The 18,194-nt window shown below is 40.8% G+C and overlaps 1 protein-coding gene across 1 annotated transcript in view; it reads right to left on the reverse strand.

Moving 5' to 3' along the window:
• Positions 1-9,339: 9,339 nt before the first annotated feature.
• ADPGK (ADP dependent glucokinase) overlaps positions 9,340-18,194 on the reverse strand; it is a 68,782-nt gene continuing 59,927 nt past the window's right edge. Inside the window, exon 4 of the mRNA XM_044077652.1 lies at positions 9,340-9,911. Within this exon, the coding sequence (XP_043933587.1) occupies positions 9,345-9,911 (567 nt within the window). The 3' untranslated portion in view covers positions 9,340-9,344. The remainder of the gene's footprint in view (positions 9,912-18,194) is intronic.

Consider the following 18,194-nt stretch of genomic DNA (forward strand, 5'->3'; position numbering starts at 1 on the left):
TAATGCTTTGTGGCTCATGTTCCCAGTGTTTTTCAGCCACTTCAATACTATAATGTTTGCACAATCCCCAGTGCCAACAGTCTCGCCACATTACTATGCCTTTCAGTATACAGTCTGCCATTAGTATGTCGCAACCAGCAATAAAGTATGGAGATGAGAGACTCCATTCTGTTTTTACAAAACCTACATTTGTCTCTCCCCCACATGTTCAATCGACTTTGTAAACCAACATGTACATAGCCCACTACCTTGTGCTGCCAATATCAACCTTTCATCTAATTCGCCTCTCCTCAACCATTCCTGTGTTCTTTCCTGATAAACAAGGTTCTTCCAGATTTTACTTGCTATATTTCTGCATTTTCCACATTTGTCTTCTCTGCTGGTCCATCACCTTACATTTTTTTTATTTTTTGGAACATTCCATTGCTGCCTGGTTTTTATCCAGTTGTGGTTTGATTTCATTCCTGCTTGATTCGGATATGCCTCTGCTAGCCTAAGCAAGGAGGTCTTCTTCATAGGTTCATAGGTTAGTACTAAGCTAACTGCCCTTGTGAGCCATTTTAAGCTTAGCCAATTATCCCTTGTGAGACTCAAACCCTGCACCTTGTGTTTGTAAGGCAAACACCTTAACCATTAGGCCACCCTCCCAACCCGCTTATTTCTTAACCCTCCCAATTCTTAGATTTATTCTCACGTTTCAAAACCTTCACTACATTTGGGTCGTGAGGTCAGCAGATGTGTGGAGTCCCATGATTGCACAGCTGTACATGTAATAAATTTCAAGGAGGCCCCATCCCTTCTTCGGAACAGGGAATATATAATCTTGGTATGCACTTCTTATAAATCATTTGATGAGCATGAAGCATCCTTCTTGTTCTCTCAAACATGTTTTGGGATCAGTCAATCATTCCAAAACTAAGTTAGGACTGGAACAGCAAATTGGTCTATAGCTTGGATTTTGTTTCTAGATATCAACTCTTGTTTTCAGGATTAATTTAAGTCTTCTAATGTACTCCTTACTAAGATTTATTCACATTTGTTCACGTTTCATTGTTGATCCTTCATCAATTCCCAAATATTTACACTCCCCCTCTTGCTCAAGTTCTTTTACATCACATTTTCCCAAACTGTTTTCTTGGTGCTGTAGTTTTCCTGCTTTAAAGGTTGCTTTTGCACATTTATCAAGACCAAGTGACATTCATAGATCATTTGAAAAATGTTTAACAACTTGCAGTTGTACTTTCACTTCCTCATTTGATGAGTTACAGTTTCAAATCATTGACAAAGAGAAGATGAGAAGTCTTTTACACTTTTGTTTTTCAGGAGCCAAATTATAGCCATGACTTAAGCTGCTAAATAGACAGCTTTAATGGGTTAAGGACAAGGCAGAGTAGCAGCAGTGACAAAGTCCAGGATCCAAGAGACTGACCGATTCCCATACTAGAAAAGAAAGTTTTCCAGGAATTTTTGGGCTAGGCTGGTGTGGGAAAAGAGGGTACAGGGAATGTGGCAAAGATCTTCAAGAACTGTTTTTGTGAATTAGATCCTTGCAATCTAATGGAATTTCTTTTGGGGTCCTAATCCCATTTCATTTTAAACTGGTCCTTTCCAAATTTTTATTGTCTGGATTTAGGCAGCTAAAGGGTCTTAAGAAATTTTCCAGATTATCAAAGTTAGAAACTGGGATATAAAGAATGGTTTAACACAATGCATACATTTTCTTCTTTCATCTAATATTCTGAAAACATCTGGAGGAGAATTTTCAAATAGCAAGTCCTTATCTAAGGGAACATTAAGTAACTGAGCAACACCTTCTGGAAATGGGTGAAGCCTTAATCAAGCATGTTTCCTCATGACAGAACTAATAGCAGCTATTCTAGAAGCAGCACCCACCATGTGGTAGAATGAAGCATGTCCATAAGGTTAGCTTTAACTTCAGCATTATGAATGCTGGCTACAAGTCAGTCCAATGTGGTTCAAAATAGCTAGAAGGCATTCTATCAAACAAGTTTGAAGGCAAATTGTTCTGAAAGACAAGGCTGCAGATGTACAGACTTTCAGTACCTATTTAAAAGTTCTGTCTTTATCATTGGGTATAGGATTGGAAGAAGGAAAAGTCCTGGATCCTTTGAATGAAGAGACAGCTGTTCAGCCATAGGGTTTAGACTCCATTATGACCATCAGGACCTCTAAAAATCTGTCTTTTTTGGGGGGTTGGGAGTTGGGGATAAGGATTTGTTCCCAAAGCAAGAATTATAACTACTGGTTTGGCAGCATCTGTAAGATTTCATAACATCTCTTCTGGGAGTAGAGACCTCTCTGCCTACACATTTAAAATAATCCATCTTTGCAAGAGTACCACCAAAGAAGAGCTCTTCATTAGGGAAATCTGCAGATGAAGTATTCCCAGCATATGATTCAAATCCTATAAGGGAAGAAATCTGAGAGTAATAACCTAACCCCCATTGGTCAACAGCAAAAAGGTGTTCCTCACAGAAAAAATCGGCCTCCTAGCCAAGATGGCAGCTTTCACTGGAAGAGAAGCTGCTTCAGTTAATTTGTTTAAGGATAAAAAAAGTTTCATCTTTTGAAGTTAAAACTAGCTCAGATAGTAAAGTTAATTTTCCGGTTTCAGAAGATATAAATTTTAGCCATTCCAGTTCATTTAAAGAGTTCTCAACTAAAATAATACTTGACTGGGCAGAAGAAATGAACCTGAAATGATTTTTGAAGAAGGCAAGTGCTTTGTTATGGAAACGGGTAGCGTAACAGTTAACACATGCTTTCCCGAACAAAATTTGTCAAAAAATACAAGGTAAACGAACATTCTCTTCAAAAGACGTAAAAGTTGATTTTAGCTTTGCCGAGAAAGCTTATAGCTCTGAGACATTAAGTGAAACTCTCGGATGTGCGGTTACTTCCGCATTGCAGAGAGAAACCAACACTGCACACAATTCCAATTTTACTGAAATAAATGGTGTTAAAAATCAAAAGGGCAACATTAAAAAAACAAGTGGTTTATAATCCACTAGCATTAAAAACGACGAAGCAGACATTAAATACAGTCACGACAGTTCACGGGCCGCCATTTTCTATAGATCACAATGCAACGGATGCTAAAACTGTAAATAATCAAAAATCAACAAAGGGAAGCATCGGAACATGTTTCAATCCACCAACATTAAAAATGATGAGGCAGATATTAAAAATTGTCACGGCAGTTCACGGACGCCATTTTCCATAGAAAACAATGCAACAGCAGATACAACAGATGTAAATGATCAAAATGAAATTAAATACAATCACAGGGAAGCATCGGACCATTATTTAAACAAAATACAACCTACCAATATTAAAAATGATGAGGCAGACATTAACAGTCACGTAGTTCATGGCCGCCATTTTCTTCAGTTTACAATGCAACGGAACTGAAAGAAACTGAAAATACTCAAAATAAAAAAAAAATACTGACACAGTGAAGCACCGGAACATCTCTCAAGCAGAAAACAATACACAGATGCATTACATCAGCCCATAAATGAGTGTAATATAACAGAAAAAAAATTAAAGTTACAAACGGATTTTCATACAGAGGTCATCCTAAGAGCTGACAGGAGATATGCAGAAGCAGTCAAATCAACAATGCAGGATTGTAAAAGGACAGAGGAAAGGTCAAGAGTAGTCCCAAAACCTCTAATAAGACTAAAGGTAGATATGGCAGTTAATAGTGTGGAAAGAAATAAGGGTGTGCAATAATACATTTTAGCAATGAGAACTACGCATACATTTATCTTGAACATGATACTGCCATTAATTTTCACACAGATATCTTAAAAAAAAAAAAAAATTGCATCAAGCTCCATGGTGTAATTTTCAAGTATCTAAACGAGATACGAGTTTCAGAAAAAAGTGAAATTGCAGTTTAGAACAATTTATATCAGAGGAACAAATAAGGAAATATTTGCTGTCACAGTGTGCGGACATTTTCACAATTAACACATGTCATGACCAAGAGGCTGAAGGAATATGGAATGGAGAGCTTGGGAAGCATGGATATCACTGCATGTTCAAGACACAGGAGTGCAGCACTTGGCAGGAATTATAGCAGGACAGAGGGCCATAAATACCCAGGACAGTCTCTATCATGTTATTTTGTGGAACTTTTTCCCATATAGTAACAGAGTGCCCACTTAGAAAGTGCATTAGATGTGTGTGTCAAAGGAACATTACACAAAAGCATGCCCGGCCAAATGTCAATACTGTGCTGGTCCTCAGTGGGCAGATTGCCCAACAATATTTACACAAAATAAAAAAGATGCAGCTCTGGACACAAATAAAAATGTAACAGTGGAAATAATGGACAGTCCTATCAGCAGTGCAGAAAAGGAGAAGATAGGAGCAAGAAGATGGCAACAGAATGGATGCAAAAAAAAAAAATTAAAATGGAAGATAAAGAAACCAGAAAAAAAAATATCAGTGAACTGGTCCAAAAGATTGACACTTGAGCTCATGCAAGGGAAATCTTCACGACCGGTTAACAAAGTGCGACAAACAATGAAGCAAACATTTGATGAACAGCAAGGTAGTAGAAGAGACCAACACAATGGACTTGGCAACTAAGGAAATTATACAAAATATCAAAATAAACAGAACATGCTGGAGGGATAGATTCTTGACCCAGAGACTTCCCATACTCTGAAACAAACTACCTGTCAAACAAAGCTCCTCATTAGCACTCAAGAAAAATCTTGATGATTGGATGGGAGATAGGAAATTCACCCCAGGGATCACCTCTGACTCTGCTCGACAGGGGCACAGGAAAATAATTTTCTTGGGTGGCGAAAGCCAGGGTACCTTTTTGGCTAGGCTTATATAGGCCCTAGGGTCAATAGCCTAGTAGTACCTACCTAAGAACCTATGAAAAAAAATTATTTTCTTCAAGGGTGTAGAATCATTACAGGAAGAAGACTTGACAAAAAAGCTTGAAGGGTTTGAAAGACCCTACGGAAAAATTAAACCAATTATCTTTGCTGTCCAGATGTATGGTCCTAGGGATGAAAGTCCAAGGTCTGACTTCCATGAGAATGCCCACAGTGCCCTCGCAAACAGCTTATGAATCCCCATTCTCCTTCAGTTAAAACTAACCTTTGTGGCCAACTCACCATACAGTCTGTCTCATCAGATGTGCTAAGTTCCTTAGCCATAACAGTCACCACAGGGGCGATATTAGACAGCCCAAGAGAAAACAGGCAAACAGATAGCTTGGTAGTTGCAAAAGCACTTTTGTGGTGTCACCCATCTCAGAATGATAAAGGAAAGTCAACTTCGGGTTACTATCAAGCACTTATACTCTGCTTCACAGACAGAAAGCCTGTTTCAGAGAAGGGGTAGTCTCTGGGAAAAATATGGGGTTCTACAGCAGGTCCCATTTATAATCACAGACAAGGTTAAAGTCTTTACAATGGGTAATTCTGGTGCTGTTTGTTTTGTGGATATGAAGGAGGTCCAGAGTGAGAACTGTAGATGCATTGTATACCACACATGGTTCCTCTCTACAGCCTGTAGAATGTCATGGCAGTGCGAGTCAACATCTGAAACTACTTACTCTCAAGGTAAGTTTTAAGAGTATTTATGTCAAATATCACATCATTTTCAGCCAAAGGACAAAACAGGCAACATAAGTGGGTGTCATTGCAGTACTTTTCTCACAAAAATATTGTGAAACAGGAAGAGTCCCCAATAGGTACTTACTTCCATGAGTCTCTGCTGAAACCATCCAAAATAACTCCACACTGACAGAAATCTGCACATCAGTTTTTGGCATTTCCGTAAGTACCTCGTATACTGGCACACTGCCAAGAGCAAATCTATGATGTGCAAGGATGGAGTCCCAACTTTGTACAACTATTCTAGCAGTAAAGTCCTATTTGTCAGGAGTATTACAACAGTAATATTAAGACCACCACCAGGCAACAGAAGGGAGAACATTATAATCTAACCCCACCTTTACCAACCTGGTCTATATCACATAGTAGAATTCTTGTAACTTCAAACATGTAATGTACGAACCATTATATTAGAAGTTACAAAAATTCTACTATGGATAAAAAAAAAACACTGCCCCCCTGCACCCCCACACCCCCCACTACTTAAATATACCAACTCAGAGATCGCACCCCATTGAACAAAATGGAAACCTCCACTTACGGAGACTGCCATTCAAATGATAGAACTTTTACAAATTCAAACTTATGGTCTCGACCATAGGAGGTTCAAACTTGTTAAAAGTTCGACTACATGATAGGAACCCTTGTCAACCTGCTATAGACAGCAAAAGAGAGGAGGCTGTGATGGCTTTCATAAGGAAAGGAACAATTTCCAGATCTGCAACTCTAAAAATGGGCTTCCTACTAAAATGTCGAGACTTGTATTGCAGAGTCACGAAATGCAAAGGGAAAGCACCCTACATCCTGATGTGTGATGCAATCCCCCCCCCCCCAAGTTTATACCAATTCAGAGATCGCCATACTTTGAAGAAAGGCAAATATTCAGATGAACAGTAATCTCAGATTTTGTAAACAGAAGTTCACATTTTCAGACATTCAGCTGTTGCATTCCAAGACTCTCACTAATGAGAGTCTTCGCATTTCAAATAATTACCTTAGAAATGGCCTCTGAAGCTGCAATTTGAGAAGCCTGGAGATGTGACTCACAGCAATTGCCTGCATGTTCTCATCCACACAAATATAAACACTGAACCCTGACTACAGCTAGACAATAGGCAAGCAACTGCTCCTTGCTTGATAAACCAACACATTATGACAGTCAAGATGAAAATATAAAACCCTGCAAGAAGCCAGACTCAAGAAATACAGGCAAGCCTTCCTGCCTCATTGACCCAAACAAAAAAAGAGTTTAAATGAACTACCCCCCCCCCCCCCAAGAGTAAGTAACTGTTGAAAGTGATGCGCTAAGGAAAGGTCAAGCTCCATGTCTGGAGGTCAAGCTCCATGTCTGCTGTGGAATTCCTATCAGTCAGTGGCACAACAAGAGAATGGCAACACCTGAACGTTCACATAACTGACAGAAAAACCTGCATGTAGACATCATGAAAAGTGTGGTTGCACTACTTCTCGGAAGAAGCAGCTGGATCTAAAGTTGGGAGCATAACAGTACCCATGCAGAGAGTGTGGGACCAAGATTTCCTGCGCTTCTAAACAGGCAATGGCATCTGGCAAGGAAAGTGCATACTCCATGCTGAAAGAGACGATTAAATCCTCCCATCCCAGAATCCCCAAGCATGGCTACCTGAAGCCAGTCTCCCTACAACATGCACACAGGAGTAGCACTCAATTTGTGTTATTCTCACCATTCACCAAATGGGAAGGCCATGTAATCTGAGGAACCCCAAAGGGCAACCCTCAGTCAAGAATAATGTCCAAGCAGGGTATCTGAGCAGAAACAACTGTGAGAATCCCAGATTATGGGCAGCATAAAATGTTTTCAAGGGCTAAATACCAGCTAGACCAACACAACAGAAGGATGTACAGGATCCAGAGAGTCATCTCTAGACAGCAAGGATGCTAACGTTGAGAAATGAAAGAAAGTACACTTCTGATTTTGACAAAAAATGAGGGAGGTCAACCTCTACCATCTTCCTGAAAATGGGAGAACCTTTACTACCCCTTAATCTTTAAGCTCTGGGACTGCCTGTAGAGTTCTGCTACAATACAGCTACTTATGGAGTCCACAAGAAAATGAAGGTGAACAGGCTTGGCCCAGCCCCAATTCCACAGGCCCAAAAAAGATCTTTCCCAGCTGGGACAAACTGAGGGACAGCACCCATCACAAGTAAGGTCAGAAAATAATCCAGACTTCAGCAAGGAGGCCAGCAGAGACAACCCCTACAGGTTTCCCCCATTCAGCAAAGAGCAGGGAACACAAACTAATTTTTGACCTTACTTCTCAGGGAGGCAACATGCCTCCTATACGGGTCTATATCAGAACATCGAAGTATTAAAACTTCGAATGTTCCGATATCGAACACTATTCAGTGAACGCTAAGAAAAGCGACGTTGCAGAACAGCGAATTCTTTCCTTGGGAAAGAATTTGGTTGGCCGTTTTGTGGCTTTGCTATTCTTAGCACTGTGGTGGAAAGTTACGTGTTGGGTTCAGGTAAGTGTGCGATTGTTTGTACGTTAGGGTTAGGGCACGGGTTATGCGAGTGTGGGACAGTGATGGACCTTAGGGTTAGGGTTTGGGTTAAGGTAAGCGGATAGACAGTAGTGTACGTTTAGTTTAGTGTAGCGCTATATGTAGGAATTTAAGTGTATGTGTGTGGTTGCTGTTTATTTGATGTGCTCGTGTTGTGTGTGTGCATTTCGGAGCAGCAAATTTTTTCCATGGGAAAAAATTCGCTGTTCTGAATGTTTGATATTTTCATGTTTAGATGTTTTGGGACAGATGAAATAGCGTTTGCTATATTCATCTTTTGACAACGTGATATAAACATTCCTATACAGCCACTTAGGACAGCAGACTAAATGGGAGAAATGGCCCCATCACTGAAAAAGGGGTATGCCGTTCACTGTAGTCTAGAAGGCCAAAAAGCCCCCCCCCCCCACTACTTTAACTGCAGAATACTGTAACTGAACCAGTATTCAAAGAATGAAAATCTCAAACTATTCAGAACAGGCCTGCAGCTTTAGCACAGCATGCACATAATTCAGCTTACAAATGGGTACCTGGCAGGTCACGAACAGTGACAGGGCCTGGAAGAAGTCTTCCTGCAGCCCCCATCTAACAGATCCTTACGCTTTCCCTGTGCAAATTCCAGTGGAAAGGACTGGAATGTAGATTGAGGAGATCTTTTCCTGCATCATTTCCTTTCCTGGGCTATTACAATGACTATCTATTTTGACTACATCTGCAAATTCCTTAAAGTTTTTGTTCGGATGCTTTGTAATTGTGCTAAACAGTCTATTCAAGAACGAATGCATTTCAGGGCTGATGCATGTGGCTTGCTCTAAGTGACTAGTCAAGCATATATAAACTAGGTCCAACATTGAACTGCAGAATAGCATACACAACAAAAAGGGCGTCAGAGCTTTTTCTAGAGGTGTAAAGAGGTAGGGCATGCACATTATCGAAAGCAATACGACTGAATGCATTAGACACAGTGAACAGACATTACTTTTGCCTTTTTAAATCTCTACAGGCACAAAGAGGTTCTCAACTTGCTGAATGAAGGTAGACACCTATCAATTCCAAAAGTCACTGACAAAATACATCATGGTTCAAAAATGTACTTCTGTTCTCTTCACTCTCAAGCCCTTCAAGTGATTCATAAAATAAATTTATCTTGTATTACCGATGAATATAGCAGTCCTTCTGCTGAAATAGCATCTCCAAGGCCTACAGTCCGTAACGGATCCCTACATATTAATACAGGTGTGAAGTAAAAATAAATGTCATCTCTATGCCACTCTGCTACAGGCCTTGACAGATTCAGAGATATGCAAGTGGATTCTGCAGTCTTAGAAGTGCTGAACTCCAATGGAGCTTTCAGAAATACCCTTTTGCTGTCAATACTATCTGTGCCACAAGCTTTGGTTCCAGCAACTCTTGCACCAGCAGCAACAGACGAGACTTGGTTTTCCCAAAATCCTCCTACAGTGGCCAGAATATGGTAGGCTAGAGTGTGAAAGTGGATGCGAGTCAAGTTGGATCTGCTTTTTGAGTCTGTTTTTCCAAACTCTTTCAGGATCCAAAATATGATGTCACTTACCACACCAACATCTGGGACACCATCCCTAGAGAGCAGACTTAAATGAGGACCAGATACAGACTTGCTGATGAATAGCAGCTCTTGTTCATTAAGCCCAATGGAATGAACCACAGGAAATACCTGCTAACAAAAACAAAAATTAACCAGTCACAGTCCATGTAAATATTACAAAAAAAAAAACAATTTCTGTCATTTGTTCACAGCTGTATGTTTGTAACATCTAGCTTTATTTAGCATTACAAACATCCCTCAAAATTAAATACGGTGGCACAACCCCCCCCCCCCCCCAACAGCAGAACTCCCTTCAAATTCATTTTTTCTTTTTAGTCAGGACCTTGGCAGTCTTGTTTGCAACAAAAATGGGAATATTCTTGTGAAAGGAAATGTTAGCAAAATGCTGACCAGTCAGCTATGAAACTGACACCTTTAGTACTGCTTCCTCTCAGACCTACCTACAAATCATCTAGCATAAATATCACTACTAAATCGTAGTACAACCAAAAAATACAGTTCCATGGAATTGCTGCTGTCCAGCAGTTTCGATTGTTTATCTCAGCTTCATGAGAAATGCATAAAAAAAAAAAAAAAAAAAAAAAAAAAAATCAGAGTACAGATTTTGACAATAGATAAAGACCCCAATTAAACTATCAAGCTGCCTAATTCCAGACCCTCAGTATGAGCTACAGTTTCTACTTAACATTATTTTTTTTATCTTCCACCTACCAGGGTTACATTACATCTGTGCCATTCACTTCCGAATTTTAGCACAGTTTTGATATTGCCACCTCTTTAGAAAGATTGTTTCATCATCCTCAACTTATGTTGAGAAATACTTATTTCTCAATACTCTACGAGCTCTGCACTCTGCCTCTCAGGTAGATTTTGAAAAATTGGACTCATTGGGTCTCTGCAGCTTCACTTTGAGCACTTAAATGTTTGTACTACATTTCCCCTCTGCATTTTTTCTTAATGCTTGCACATAATACTATGTTCATGTGGTCTTTTTCTACAATACTTCTGGTACAGGTCATGGTTGATTTTATAGCCCACCTTGGTGATGCCTCCTTATCTTTCTTATGTCTTTTTGAAAATGAGATCTAAAGAACTGCTCACAGTAATCCAGACTGGTTATTATGAGCCATCTAAACATTGAGGAAACAAGTTTGGTTTGTACTGGTAATGCATCCATGTATGCCAGTACCTAGACTGCTTTTCTGCCACTTTTGCCTTGCATCCTCACCTTCAGATCACAAGGACATCCCCTTATGTACATGTCTGCGAACACAGCTTTCTCCACAAAATATACATTCATTCACTAGGTTACTACATTTTAGATGCATTATTTTGTACAGAACTAAAGCTACCTCATTTTTAGCTATGCATTAATCTCTTTCCACTGTTATACCATCCCCTGTATTAATATTTAAACATTTTTGCAACAAAAGCAAAAAGGCAAACTCTTCCTTTCAGACCTACTGCAATAGCATTTATACAAGACAGTGAAAATGACCAGATTAAAAATTAGTGAAAAGGACCATTACCACTAATAACCTATATGGTACCCTGCAAGCATTTACCACAACCTTATGGGCAATTTTATCCTAAAAAATGAGTGATTTGTTCACTAACTTACTGTGCAAGAGAGTTAAATGCCATGCAGAAATCTGTGTAGGGCACGTTAATATCCGTTTCAGGTTTGCTACCTTTGTCACGCTATCAAAAAACACTGTTTAAAGCATACTAGCTTCATTTATGCTTGAAGTTTCCTGAACCATTGTGCCATTTTGTGAAAATCAGCTTTCCTGACAAAATCACACACGTTCATCACTTACACAAAAGCTAAGCCACTGACTTGATTTCTGCTTGAACCTTTTCATTAGTTTCTTTAGTTATAATTACTTCAAAATCTATCACAGCTGAACAGAAGCAAGTTACTTCCCAAGGTAATCACTACAAACTAATTTAAAACCATTACCAAACCTACTCATACGGATTATTGTCTTTTTTCTCAAAAGCAGAAAGGTTACCTTTTTTCTGTACAAAAGTGTTACATTAGTATTTCACTGCAATAATTGCTGAATGGCAGCTGAATTCCCCATTTTCAAATACTGAAGATACATGCAAAAGCTAGCTTCATATCAAGTCTAAATATTTTTCAAGCTTTGCTAACAAACGAGGGTGCAAAGATGTCATTAGCTTATGCAGCAATGTCTCCCAAATACTTCTATGTATTCCACTTTGCATAAAACAGCCTATGTCATTCTCCCTAGCCATCAGAAGAAAAAAAAAAAAAGGAGTACAAGGCTAGTATCAGCCCCTAGCATGGAAAGGATAATTTATGATGCCTAAACCTCTCTGGTATCATGCAATCAAGGCCATATAAACCAAAGGTTAGCAAATCAGTTTTGAAGCTTCCTTACCTGTCGCACAATGTTGTTCATGAACTCTGAATCAGTCATGCTGGCTAGTTCCAGGTGCAGAGGGATGTTACTGGGAATTTCAGCAAGAGACATCACTGCCTGCATGTGAGAAAGTAATGCCAGTCAAAGTAATAGCAGATGGCAGAGAAAAACAAATTCCTAAGGCTCCCTTCTGACAGGTTGAGAGACTTGCACCAAATCATGATGTACACATTTGTAAGAACACAAAATTTTACCCACATCTCATTTCTGCTAAGAGAAAAACATTTGACCAAATAGCCAAGCTGCAAATACATAAGTGGTGCAAGTAAGCTAGTAAGAAGATAAATTAGTGATGAATGTTTAATCACAAACCATCCAATTTAAGGTTCCTAATGCAATACTTTTAGTATATGTACTACACCTTTAATTCCATACTTAGAATACATACTGGAGGAACAAAAGCATTTATCTTGGCGAGAGGATTTTATAGGTGTGTACTAGGCCAATAGCCCTAGGGCCTTTACAAGCCTAGCCATAGGATTACCCTGGCACAGTGCTACTCAACATTAGTTCCCAGTGCCTCTGCAGGAGTAGAGCCACTGGTGTTATCCCCAGGGTGAAGTTTCCATTTCCCATCCACTCAAGATTTCTCTTGAAGAGGGGTCAGCGAGGTGCTCTGCTTGACATGTATGGGAAGTCTGTTCCATCGCATTGGCAGTCTTTGGGTTATGAACCTGTCCCTCTAGCATGTTCTGTTAATTGTGGTAATGAGGCGGAGGTCTCTGAAGCTTGTGGTAATGAGGTTGAGGTCTCTGAAGCTTGTGATGCAGAGGGATTGGGATTTCTTTAGATGTAGCATTTCTAACAGAGCTGGGTCAGACATGGCTTTGTAAGTCAAGCAGAGATCACCTCCAAGTAGACGATATGAGAGAGAATATAGCTGGAGTTTTGAGTCTGTCCATACAGGACAAGTGTTTAAGGCCTAGGATCCTCTTTGTGGGGTACGTTTGTGGCCTCTCCAGTTGTTGCAGGTGCCTAGTGAAGTACATACCAAATGGGGGATTGTACTCTATGAATGGGGATTGTACTCTGATTGGCCTAATGAGGGAAGAGTAGAGGGAGACAATGACCTCTCTTCCTGGATGCAAAAACCCTTAGTAATGAGATGTGCCACATTAGCAATGTGGTGATCAAGAGAGACATTGATGTTAACCTGTGCTCCCAGATCTCTTATAACGTCTTGTGTTCAATGGACTACCATCAATGTGGTAATTCATGGAAACTGGGTTTTTCCCCAAAGGGGATGACGACATTTTTTGGCACTGAGCTTAAGACCACGTTTCTGACACCAGTCCTTGGTCACAGTGAGGACACTCTGTAGGATGTCAACATCACTTGGAGTTGATAACAGCTCCCAACTTGCAATAGTCTGCGAACTGTGCGTCAGCCAGAGACCCTTCGTGTTGGCCTGGACTTCAGAGAAGTAGATACCAAACAGGAGAGGACCTAGGACTGAACCCTGTGGGACTCCACTCATGACTAAATAGTCAGTCCGACTTGGAGTCGGCTACTTTCACACTGTGGGTTCCATCTGTGAGCCAGTTTGCAACCCACCTAGTGATATAGGGGTTGATACCAAGCTTAGGGAGTTTTTCTATGACTCCTGAGTGGGGAATGGTTTCAAAAGCCTTGGCCAGAGCAAGGTAGGCTGTATGAATCACCTTGCCTTTATCCACAGCTCTGGTGACTGACTCAAAGATGTCGACCAAGTTGAGCAGGCATGATCTACCCTTCACAAAACCAAACTGTGTGGGATCCAGAGTTGAGATTTCCTATATCCACATTTATTAGGTCCATAATGATGCATTCCATAACTTTACATATCAAACTAGTCACACTAATGGGGCGATGTTACCAGGGTCTGTAATCGCTCCTCCTTTGTGGAGAGGGATGACTGTAGCAGTGCGCCATTCGGCAGGGACAAAGCCTGAGGTGAGGCTGTGAATGAACAGAGCATACAGGTGAGGTGCCAGTTCACTTTGTAGCTCATGTAGAACATAACCAGGGATAGTCAGGTCCCATAGAAGCTGTATTCTTGGCCTTGGACAGTGCTGTACCTGTGCAGCAGTAATATTGGGTGCCTGGCAATCTACTGGTATTGTGATCGGTCCTTTGGGGGGGGGGGGGGGGAGTAAAGTTGGCACTGAATCTGTCTGTCAGTATACTGGCAATATCTGTTTGCTTGGTATAGGAGGTACCATTGTGCAGTAGCTCAGAGCAAATCTGGGTATTGCCATGTTGATTCTTTACATAACTATAAAAGACCTTGTGGTTGTCCTTACTATCTGCTGCAATTCTGTTTTCATACCTAGCTTTAGAGGATTTGATAAGGGATCTCAACTTTTTGTTGAGGCAGATAAGGGAGTTTTTCCAGTCTTGGGACTTCATCTTATTCCACATCAGTTTCCTCCTTCTGTTGTAGAGTTTGATTATGGCTGGGGAACACCAGACTAGCTTCCTTTTTTTTTTGGAGGAGTGTGTCTTGGTTCTGTTGCGTATGGCGAGATCCATGCATTTGTATACGTGTTTGTACAGTGCATTGGTGTATGATTCTGCAGTCATGCAGCTATTCTCCAATAGCATGGGTGCTGTGAAGTTGGAGAAGTTTTTCATGATGGTTACCTTTCCTTGGGGGGGGGGTGAATTTCCAAGGTGATTAGTTTGTGGTTGGATCTAACCAGGGAGGAGCTGACTATTTGTGTAGAGCAATGGTCGCCCATGTTCATAATGACCAGGTGAAGGATGTTACTACATCTAGTGGGGGTAAGAACGAGCTGGTCCAGGGAATTGGAATTAATGAACTCCTGGAAATGTTGGGCAAGTGTATTGGTACAGGAGTAGTTTACCCAGTTTATGGAGGGGTACTTAAAGTCGCCTAGTAAGAGTGTTAGGTTGAATCCAAATATTCTCCAGGGTGCTTAGGAATGTGGAGTGAGAGTCTTGGGACATGGTTGGGGACCTACAGCAGGCTATGACCTGAATCGCTGTCTTACCCAATGTTAGCTGCACCTGAAGTATCTCTGATGCATTATGTTGGGCTACCAATCTGGAGGTGTGCGCATCCTTTATGAATATGGAGACACCAGCGTCTTTGCAGCTTTGGTCTAAGTTCTGGGGCCAAAAGGAATGGAATGAGTTATAGCCTGGTAGTGCAGTGGTGCTTTCTGCTGCCTTGAACCAGGTGTCTGTTACAGCACAAATGTCAATGTTCTCCATTTTAAGGAGTGCCTCAAGCGAGTGCATTTTGAGATTTAGACTTCTAGCGTTGAGCAACATGACCCACAGATTGGATTTGTTTGTAGCTGTTATGGTGGTAATTTGGTCTTTGTAACACTGCCTAAGAAAAGGCACTATAGGGGTGGCAAGAGCCTTGTCCAGTATCCGGAAGACCAGGGGTGACAGATGCAGGCTATCTCTGGAAAAGCATAGTGGTCTGTCAATCATATTATCCCAGGCAGACAGATACTGGGTGGTTGCACAAGAGTTAGTTGAAGTAACAATTAGGGTGTTACCCTTTTGCCATCCCTTAAAAGCACTAATAATTAAAACTGGGTAATTTTCAAAATGTTGCAAAATGTTTAGAATAATGCAAAAGGTTAAAATGAACTAAAGCAAACCATGTTAACATTCACGCACACACCAGCGGTCCTGCAGTGGAACAGTACATGTGTAGCAGTCTACACAAAGCTTTAGATTCTCAGGCATTTTCTGAATCAAGTAAAAAAATTTAAGGCAAACAAATGTAATTAACTTCTGAATAGTAAACACTATTAAAAACGGGGCAGACTTCATATCCTTCTGAAAATGCATGCTAATGCAAAAAACGTTAATCTGGCAACTTTGTAAGTTTACAAGATTAATTGAAGTCTGTTCCCAATTTTGGCTCAGTCTCCTCCCTCCATTCCTCTATTTTAGGCTTTGTACAAATTTCTTGCATCAAGAGCTTGAGAAGTATGAGTCTGGGTATACTCCCCAGCAAAACTACAATGCTTCTCCAATGTCCTTCATCTCCTCCCCTGTACCAATATATGGGTTAGGAAAGGTGAGTTTGGCGGACTCAGTGGATGAGGAAAGGAATGGGAGGCAGCCAACTGTCAGCTTCAGAGAGCTAAAAAATGTAAGAACATCATGATCTTCAATAAAAGAACAGACTCACTTCACGCATTCAAGTTGTGATTGCAACGGTTTAAGTGGCTAAAAAAAAGTGACATGACTTTGGTATAAGCAAGTAATTGTCATACAATATCACAAAGGCTAAACATTTAAAAAAAAATGTTAAATGTATGAAAACAGTACTAAAAAGACAGAGTTCAAGAAAAGTACAGTTGTGTACACTTACCATAAATGTAGATGTTGGAGTGTATTCACTGTTGCAGTCATTACAATGGGTTATCCTGCTGGCAGGCTACCCTCAGTCGGCCTGAATTCCAAAGTCTAGGTCCAGTGTCAGTTGCAGTCACCTCTTCCCTGACGTCGGTGCGCCAGGGGTATAAAAGATGCAGCAGACGCCATTTTCCTCAGTTTTTCTTGCCCCAGATGTCAGGTGCCCCCAAAAGGGTAGGGCTAAAAATATGTCAATAAAACATGCATGCACCAAAGAAATATTTTGTCTTCATCTACAAGCAAATACACCACATAGGTTGTATAGAATAGAAAAGCACAGATAAGATCCAGCAAAGAAATTGGGGGTGGCGGGTGGGTAACCTGGACTGCAACAGTGAATACACTCTAACATCTACATTTATGGTAAGTGTACACAACTGTACTATGTTCTTCGTGTTTCATTGTTAGTGTCATTACAATTGGATTGAATCCCAAAGCTAAGGTTGGGAGGCTGGAGCTAAAAATAGCATTAGGAGTGGCTATTAGGCCCTGCAGAACTACAGTGGCAATGCCTGCCCTGGATTTAGAGTAGAGTGGTAAGTGATGGTGATTTGTGAAGGTGTGCACTGAACTCCCAGTAGCAGCCTCTAAAAATCTTTGGTTGGTACTCCTCTGAGGAAGGCTGCTGAAGTGGCTGCTGCTCTGATTGAATGTGGCCTAATGCCCTTAGGTACTGGCTTGCCATGTTGTGAATAGCAGAAACGAATGCAGTGGCCTATCCACTTTGAAAGAGCCTTTCCTTGTGATCCTGCAGCATATGCAACTAGTAAATTGCTCCGTCTTTCTGAAAGCTTTGGTTCTGTTCAAATAGAAGTATAGCTGTCTATGTCCAAAGAATGCAGAATTCCCTTCCCCTTATTCTGTGGGTTTGGATATAAGGTAGGCAGATGAATAGTTTGGTTAAGGGCCACACTGGACATTACCTTAGGCATAAGTCTGGTTTGTCCTCAGAGAAACCCTGTCTGGATAAAAAAATAATAGGAGCAGAGCTGTTTTCCAAGATAAAAACTTTATATCAGCTGTAGCGGCTGGCTCAAAAGGAGGCAGGGCGAGTTTTTCTAAGACATAATTGAGGTCCCATGCAGGTATAGGTGATCTCCTTGAAGGCCTTAAATTTTTGGTTCCTCTGAGGTACTGCCTTAATGGATGAGAAAAGATTGGTGGCTCTGTATTTTAGTGAGCCGAAATGGCACAGGCATGAATTTTTATAGATGAAAAGGATAGGCCTTTGTCCAGCATCTCAGTTAAGTATTGCAAAATCTGAGGAATATTTGTTACAGCTGTGTCAATTCATTGTGCCTGGTTCCAAGCACAGAATCTCTTCCATTTTCCAGCATATGATTTTCTAGTACTAGGCCTCCTGGCCTCCAAAATGACATCCATCATAGCTTTAGTGAGAGGTGTGTTTAGGACTACATTATCCGCCATACTGCCAGATTTAAAGGTCTTGAGTTGGCTGTGCAGGATCTGATTGTTCTGCTGGGACAGTAGATGCGGCACTTGAGGTAAGGTCCAGGCTGGGCCTGGAGACAAGTTCCTTAGGATTGGATACCAGTACCAG

Source organism: Protopterus annectens, chromosome 7.part0 (assembly GCF_019279795.1).
Source record: "Protopterus annectens isolate FY-2018-M chromosome 7.part0, PAN1.0, whole genome shotgun sequence".
Classification (NCBI taxonomy): domain Eukaryota; kingdom Metazoa; phylum Chordata; order Ceratodontiformes; family Protopteridae; genus Protopterus; species Protopterus annectens.